The 8,607-nt window shown below is 44.4% G+C and overlaps 1 protein-coding gene across 1 annotated transcript; it reads right to left on the bottom strand.

The window, feature by feature from the left end:
- Positions 1 to 246: 246 nt before the first annotated feature.
- LOC118212179 (proliferating cell nuclear antigen-like) lies at positions 247 to 4,473 on the bottom strand. The gene is made up of 6 exons (XM_035389828.1): positions 3,973 to 4,473; positions 2,437 to 2,534; positions 2,006 to 2,073; positions 1,367 to 1,561; positions 899 to 1,022; positions 247 to 781 (listed from the first exon to the last, which is right to left on the bottom strand). The coding sequence occupies exons 1-6, from the start codon at positions 4,191 to 4,193 to the stop codon at positions 705 to 707; spliced, it is 783 nt and encodes a 260-aa protein (XP_035245719.1). The 5' UTR covers positions 4,194 to 4,473; the 3' UTR covers positions 247 to 704.
- Between the last annotated feature and the right edge of the window lie 4,134 nt (positions 4,474 to 8,607).

The following is an 8,607-nucleotide window of genomic DNA, read 5'->3' on the forward strand; positions in this document are numbered from 1 at the left end:
CCCCCCTGGGCAACAGCGGAACAGGCCTGCCAGCCTTCTGCCAAGGGCCGGTGGGGTATGACTGTGAAAATTCCACCCCCCCTCCCCAAAACACAAAAGCATTGATTACTGTACAAGTGGAGGAAAAAGGTGGACTGTTTATTTTAGGCCTAAAAGCTGAAGACAACTGTGCTTCTCATAGCTAGCTATACTCCATTCAAACAGCATCTTGCACCCGTGCAGTAAAAAAAGGAGGCCGACCAGCACTTTATATACAAAACTTTACTACTGCATTTGAGGAAATGGAAGGAAAAAGAAGGATGTGAGCAAAAAACATATATGGGGGGGGGGGGGGGGGGGGGGGTTGGGAGGACAAACAGAGTGACATTGGAGGCAAGTAACTCATGCTGCTGGACTTCTCACTTCAGTCAACACTCAGCATACAAAGATCATTTATACATTAAAGGTCCAGAGAACTGAAATACGCGAATTCTTTGCCGAGAAACATTTTGAAATTCTTTCATGTAAATCAGAAATTTCAGCTTCACGGACAAAGACGGCGTGTGTTGAATGGGGCAGAAACCGAGGAGATTCAGAGCCGGGCGGGGCAGTGTAGAGCTGGCTACTGCAGTCAGTCCGGCTATCTACCCCTCACACCTCCAGCAGACCCCCCCCTCCAATGCCAACCCCCCCCCCCCAACCCCTCTCCACAGACAGCTCCAGCTTTAGGACGTCTCCTCGTCTATCTTGGGTGCCAGGTAGTACTTAACGTGGCCCATGTCAGCGATCTTGTATTCCACCACTGCCAACAGACGGAATGCAGTCATTAAACAATGACAACTACTAACAATTACAAATGACTTCTGAATAACAATGGGAAACATACTGAAATTTTAAATGTTGTAATCGGGGTACCCACCAAGGGGGATGTCTGCGGACATGCTGAGGGTGACTGTCTTGGAGAGAGGCGTGGCCTTGGTGAAGAAGTTCAGGTAGTTCAGAGCGAAGATGAGCTGCACTGGCTCATTCATCTCAATGGTCACCTGGAGACAGGAGGAAGGGGGCGGGGTTTAGCACTGGCATTCCTGCAAATCAGCATCGCAGCCACGGGGACCTGGACACGGTGTGGCTCCCGCTTGGTAAATGGTAAATGGACTGCATTTATATAGCGCTTTTATCCAAAGCGCTTTACAATTGATGCCTCTCATTCGCCAGAGCAGTCAGGGGTCGGGTGTCTTGCTCAAGGACACTTCGACACGCCCAGGGCGGGGCTTGAACCGGCAACCCTCCGACTGCCAGACAATCGGTCTTACCTCCTGAGCTACGTCGCCTCATGGCCCCTTTCCTGGCCCCTCCCACTAAAGTCCCCCCCCCCCCAGCTGCTCACCGCCTCCTCCTCCTTGTCCACGTTACTGGTCTGGGACAGCTTGATGTTGCCGGTGCCCAGCTCCCCCGTGGCGGAGAACTTGACCCCGTCCTTGGCGCAGGAGATCATGACGGCGTCGCCGATCTGGGAGAGGTCCCTGCAGATGCGGGCGAACTCGCCTGAGGGCATCTTCACCACGCAGCTGTACTCCTGCTCCTGAAAAAGGGGGGGTAGGGGGGTGGGAGAGGGGTTACCGTCGCTGCTCCCGTGCCCCTCAAATCACGAACATTTTTAGAGTTACGATGCAAATACTTTTTCCAAAGACAATAATACGGTGTGTGGAATTTGTGACTCTCTGGTATTTTCAAGGATTTTCCAAGGCCACAGGAGCTCTGAATGCAGAGGTGAGTGAGTAACTTTCCATTTATGTAGTACTTTTCAGATATCCAAATGCAATCTGAAGCACTTTCCAGGGGCAGGAAAGAGGAGAGCTAGCCAATATACATCATCCGATTAAAAAAAAAAAAAAAAAAAAAAAAAAAAGACATGGATTCACAGAGTAGCAGTTAAAGGTGGGGGCTGGGCTGGTTGTTGTGATGTCACAATCTCAGAGGAGTGGATATCGTCCATTAACGCACATGCGATAACAACGGTACTCACTGGGATTCCCAGCTGCTCCACGTCCAGGTCCATCAGCTTCATCTCGTAGTCGGAGACTTTCTCCTGGTCTGTGAGAGACGGGGGGGGGGGGGGGGGGGGGGGGGGGGGTACATTGTTAGATTTGTACATTCATGTTATTAGCGGGAACATCATGTGCAATTTTTGCTTGGACTAAATTTCCCAACCAGGAATAGAAGCGAGGAAAGTCCACCCAAACATCGACAAGCTTCTGTTATACATCGCTAGAGGCCACACGAAGACCCCAAAAACACACACGCAAGTGCCCTCCAAACCCCCAGCATTCACAAATCATTCTTCAAGACTGTGGAACTTGCCAGAATGTACTTGTGGATGAGGGGGAAAAAAACAGCAACAGCAGCAGAATAAAAGCATCCATCCTAAAATAAGCAGCTGACGGGGAAGGCACTCACTGGGGGTCTCGAAGACCATGACAAGGGTGTCTGCGTTGTCCTCCGCACGCAGGGTGATGATGTCATCGTTGCCCGCACACTTCAGCATCTTGGACATGCTGCAAAGACAAGCGCTGGTCAAACCCTCAGGCTGTGCCACCTCCACCCCTGCCAAAGGTCTCACTGCTTCTGCATCACAGACGGCCGAATTCAATGCAAACGATCAAATGAGCCAAAATGCTCGGAACCATTGTTTGTCACAGAAATGATAGCTTTCATACACGTTCGAGAAAAAGGGGCTTTCCATATGAAAGAATAACCAAAAGAACAAAGTAGGAACAGAACAGATTGAAAAGGAGATTATACCTGAATGTGATGAATGTACATTAAATTTGCAGACCCACAGATCCTCATTTGAGGTGGATCAGCTCAGTGAAAGGAATAAACTACCCACAAAATTTCAAGATTAGTGAAAACTTATACTAAACAAAGCACAATTTAACCACGTTGCATACTAAAAAAAAATATGAACCACCTTGCAATAGAAATGTTAGCTTCTACATATAATTATAATTGACGGATATGCTTCCTAAATAAGTAGAGAAAACAGTTCCACAGTTATGGTCAAACATAAACGACAAAATTATGATTTTTCAAGCACAAACCACCTTTAGAGTGCCAGCTGGTATTTTCTACTAATGCTACAGCTTGAGCCAATCACTTAGACCCATGAAAGCAGATTCTTGCTCTATTAAACCAACTAACTGTGAGCACATCATTAATAACAATCTCATTGTGTATCGTGTAGCAGATACTTCTCAGGGTTCTTAAGATTTCCCACCAATATCCTTGTTCGACTGGCGCCGAAATGACGTCACGTGCGATATACTTCCTGCTTTTTAAGTAGACCGAATAGCAAAGAGGAAAATTTGCCCAACTAATCTCTGGCAACCCGAAAAATATAGGCGGAACAAATATAGGTAGAGCTAGTAATAAACTTTCACAAAAAATTGTAACAAGTAGGCAGCAAACAGAACAATTTTAACACAACTGACAGGCGATACAGATGACTTGAATTTGCCGACGAAGGCTGTTATAACAGTTTACAGCGATGTTCAGTCCAGCTAACAAACACTTTCATTTCTTGAAACGCAACACCACTGTGCATTGATGTAGCTAATGTTATACTAGCTCGCAAATAGGTCAACCGGCTAAGCTCTTCTTATTCGCTAGACAGATGACAATTTGGCGCGCTTACTGTCAACCACTGTGCGGCACTGCAACTCCTGCACCTCATGCACACAGCACCTACTTTATAAAACATGACCCAACATGTCGAGCAAGCACCAAGACAAGTTAGCTAACGATAGATTGAAATAAAAAAAAGAACCGATTGATGCATTAGCTTGCCATCTGCCATTCAAACAAAAAACAAACATGCATTTCTTGCAGTTAATATTGCTGGTTTTCCAAGAGGCTAACTATCTGGCAGTTGTTGCCAATGAAAGAACCAGGCAATTTTACACCACTAACACATTAGCTAAGTTACCCCCTTACCTAGCCAAACTAACTCCGATGGCAAGATTGCGGTCGCAACGGTAGGAGTCAAAACCGTCGCTGCGGAGGGTCAGCTGGACTAGGGAGACGTGTGACGAGTCCATGCTCTGAAGGGAGATGCCCGAAGAAGCGACATCCCAACAGGCCTCGGTTATCAGGTCCTTAAGCGCCTCCAGAACCTTCTTCAGAATCGAACCCTGGACAAGCCGAGCCTCGAACATTATTGCGCGGTTCTTAACGTTAACGTTAAATAAAGCTAATTAAACTACACAACTACGTTGCAATGCACGTTAGCTCAAATTACTTTATCAACCGAGTAAAGAGATGAATAGATACGTTACAAGGGTACCACACGCAAATATATTTTAAAAAATGTTTCCGTCAGTCGACCGCACGATAATATGTTGAAAGTTAGGATGTAGAATTTGCTGTATGCTTCCAGCTTCTCTATACCCGACCACACAAACTGGCACACAACGTAAACTGTCTGGTACTACGCGCGCAAAAGCCAGTTTTCTTAGTTACGTGATTCGTCATTTCCGCTCATCGCTTAACTCCTCCTACATGGAAACTGCGTACACGCGTGTCCTATGGTGTCCATTGTGGCTCCACCAGGGAAAAACCAGACTGTAAAAACACGGTTCAGTGGATGTGGCACTCCGTATGTCGAGCGTCCCCTATCACAGTAAGTGCAAACAACCTCTAAAATTACTGGGCGAGATAGGAATACATTTTTAACGTCGTACTTTATTTGGCTCTAAATCATTTGATCTTTATTTCCTTTAGGGGAAGTCTTTTTGGCAATACTTCTAAACATCAGCAATTTGAATGCTCGATACTGTGTCGACACTTGAGTATCGAGCATCCCTACTATTGAGTTCATACGTGTTAGTTAATTGGAGCCAAAATGGCCTCTGTTTGCCTGCCGTAGTTTAAAGAACGCCTGCTGTAGTTTCTCATAGGACCAATGACCGACGAACCAACGAAACCAGGAAAGCGCGCCAAAGCATATTTTTCGTCTCCTACTACTAGATAGAACAGGTCAGTGGGAGCGCGCCTTTCCCGTTACTTCTTCGGTTTCACCGCCTTGCCCCTCCTACTCTCTCCATTTCATATGAACGCTCTGTCTCCGACGTATATTTTGGATTAGCCACCCTAGATGGTTAATAACTAACCATGGCAGTGACAAATTAGACAGTATTTCACGATCCACAGCCGTATTACAAACAAATTATAATTTGTGTCTCGTACGCAATGAACGTAATAACTTATGTCATTTGTCTTTGTATAGTGAAGGCATTACTCTCGAATGCAATTTCTTGTTATGCCGAATTATACCAAATTATGCCTGGAATGGCGCATGTCATAAAGATAATGCCCCATGCTGCTGTCTCAGGACTTTTCACCAGCGTGCTCAGTGTATTGTTTATTATTATTTTTAAAAAAAAAAGAGTTAATGATAGACTGACAGGCAAAATAAGATATCCAAATAGCTGAACATGTTGAAACCTGGTCACTGAAATGAAATCAAAGGGCCAAACCTGCTGCAGTTAAGATGTTTAGGTAAATTAAGTTGGGTTAAAAACCCAACAGTTAGCTAGGTAAAGCTATGAACACCAGTAATAAAAAGGGGTACCCCAGCACCGAGTTTCAGAACCCCTGCTCTAGCCTATTACAAAAAAACAAAAACAAATGAGGAGCAAGCTGCAGATACACACTTTGTACCAGATGGTGGCAGCATGACCATATTCTTTTTTTTTTGCACACACTTGAGACTTACAGAAAAATAATGTCAGGAGAGAGAACCAATTGATTTCTTGATCTTATAACCTAGGACACATATTTTTGTTTCACAGATGAAGTATAATAGTAGAATCTTTTGAGACATGCTGTTGTGGACAATAGTGTGGTGGCAGGGGAAGCAGAGAAATGATCCGTTGACAAACCCACAAACACGTTTGGTCATGAAAGTTACATGCACTTTCAATCATTGATTTCTCTTAATTACTGAAAGTGAATATATTTCCCTGGTTCTCACAATAATACTAATGTGGCTCCAGTAACAAAATTCTACATTGACTGAGAGATCCCCAATTTAATCGTTTAGTCCCACAAGGTTCTGTCACTTGGCAGAATCATTACACTTATGCCGTTTTGCTTTTATTTTTAAGCCACATGTGACAGTTATGCAATCTTATAAAAAAATCATTTTTATACACACACACACACACACGCACACACACACACACACACACACATATCCATGTACATGATTCAAAATAATGCCATTTAACTTGAAAAACAAATAATTGGGAGCAAATAAGAAAATAAATGAGTACATAGGCTAAATCAAATTTCCTGTTTACCTACAAACCTGATTCAGATCCTTTGCACAAGTCTCAAATGCGTGTAACTGATTTAAGATTATAAGTCATTATGCATGCACCATGAAAACGTTTTGAAGGCATGTTTTGTGTGAAGTGTGACCGAACTGATTCAGATCCTCTCAGAATAAAAAAAAAACACAAGAATTAAAGATAGAGAAATTAAAAAGTTGCAAGAACATTAGCTTAAAATCCCATTAGATTTTAGAGAGTACAGTTAGAGATACGCCAGTTGGCACAAATACATTTTCAATGCTCGGAAAACTGATATTAGGGCTTAAAGCTGTGAAACTTGGTGACTTTAAAACAGCGACAGAGGTGTACACACACTTGTGCAGTGAAGACTCGTGGTGCATTGCATTGCTTTTGCATGACATTTCAATTTACACCATCAAAACTGTGCGGCAAATTTTTCCCCCCACCCCAAATATAAAATGAGAAAAAGGTGTAAAATGTCACATTTTCGATGCCCTGTTGGAGAGATATATACAGAGGTAACAAATAAAACAAGATCAAACACTGTTTAAAGTTGCACAAAGCAGGCAGTTCTAACCCCATGCGGACTTGCAATAGCTGAGAAACCAGGCCAAAACCTAGTATATGGCTGGACCGGCCGACCAATGGTGTAACGTCATAACTCGGCCGGCCAATGGTGTAACTTCATCACTCACAGACATTTGCGTTTGTAGGGCTTGCCCTGCTGTTGCGGTCCAGCCAAAAAAATCAATTAAAGCAGCGTCACAGAAGGCAGGCAAAAGCAGTGTTTTTCAAAGCTGTACATGAGCATGTTTGCGCATTTGTTTGCAAATAAAGTTCTATCATTTCTGTGTCACTGTGAAGATCAGGTTTAGTACAGTTGATCACTGCTTCTGTATTACTTAGCTTGTTATAACAGAATATTTTATGCTCTGAGATGAATCACGATCCACAGCAATGGCTCCCAAACCATTTGAGCTCAAGGCAAATTTAATGAGCTAATACAATTTTTGTGGTCCACCCATTATTAAAGTGTGCCCTGCAATGGACTGGCAAACTGTCCAGGGTGTATTCCTGCCTCTCGCCCAATGCATGCTGGGATAGGCTCCAGCACCTCCCGCGACCCTGACCAGGGCTAAGTGGGTATAGAAAATGGATGAATGGATGGATGGACCTCTTATTAAAATGCAGTACACTTTATGCACATACACTAATGAGCATCGTGTTTAAATTGACTGCTGTGAACATTTATAGCAATTGTGTTGTATATTCTATTTATTCACATAAATACTACTTGATCCATTAGACATACTGTACACACGTACACACACACACACACAGTCCTGGAATGAGAAACACATACTTTTAATTTCACGTATTCGTCAGGCTCCATTACAGATTGCGGAATACCAAGAAAGACACAGCGTAAATCCTTGAATAATTTGCATGGCGGCAAAAACAATGTCAGTACAGAACATCCTCCCTGCACCTTCACACACTGAGGGCATCTCCCTGCCAATCTCCAGACCGCGCTGGAGCTCACACGGCTGTGTTGCACTACAAAAGCAGCTTTTGCCTCCTCAACGGCAGGCAGCAGTTCTTAGATAAAACCTCCTGCATTATTAACCGAACCTACATCCCTAAACAAACATTAATAATCTACAATACAGTACTGCTCTGGAATTGACAGAATTATTTAATAAAAAAAAGTATTGCTTTTTATTCCAGATTTTTTTTCTTTTCTTCCTCAGATCAAAATACATCACGGTCTCTCTTTCGACGTGCACATTTGACGAACCTCCAGTCACGTCGAGAACGTCGAGAAGGGACGGCGAGGCCGATGCAAGGCGGTCCAATAAAAAGCAGATTAAAGTTTTCGGTCACGGTTTTGCCGCCGTCTGCCTTCTTTATGAAACAAGCCGCTGCAGGACAGAAGGAGAAGGTGTTGTTGCGCTATCGATCGGTCTTCGGTTCGGGAGCGAGCGTGCTTTTCTTTTCGCTTGTTTAATTTCGGGGAGCGACTCGGCAGACGCGGCGAAGGGCGGAGCGCGTGCGCTCCTCCCAAACCAATCTGTCGGGGGCTGGGGTAGACCTTCGGTCACGCTGTAATAAATGTCAGACCCCATCAAAAACAATTGTGTGTTTCTGAACAAAGTAATGAACTGAAACCACCTGAAATAAGATCACGTTCTGGGACAGACTGCCCGGCGGCTGCTGCTCGCTGTATGGGGGGGGGGGGGGGGGGGGGGGGGGGGGGCAGAGAGGCGGAGGGCTG

This window comes from Anguilla anguilla, chromosome 14, assembly GCF_013347855.1.
Source record: "Anguilla anguilla isolate fAngAng1 chromosome 14, fAngAng1.pri, whole genome shotgun sequence".
NCBI classification, from domain to species: domain Eukaryota; kingdom Metazoa; phylum Chordata; class Actinopteri; order Anguilliformes; family Anguillidae; genus Anguilla; species Anguilla anguilla.

Excerpts from the sequence above, each read along its gene's own strand:
- LOC118212179 (XM_035389828.1), bottom strand. The coding sequence starts at position 4,193 with ATGTTCGAGGCTCGGCTTGTCCAGGGTTCGATTCTGAAGAAGGTTCTG. Across the intron at positions 1,562-2,005 it reads TGGAGCAGCTGGGAATCCCA|GAGCAGGAGTACAGCTGCGT; the intron begins GTGAGTACCGTT and ends CCCCTTTTTCAG. Across the intron at positions 782-898 it reads GTCCGCAGACATCCCCCTTG|TGGTGGAATACAAGATCGCT; the intron begins GTGGGTACCCCG and ends GTCTGTTGGCAG.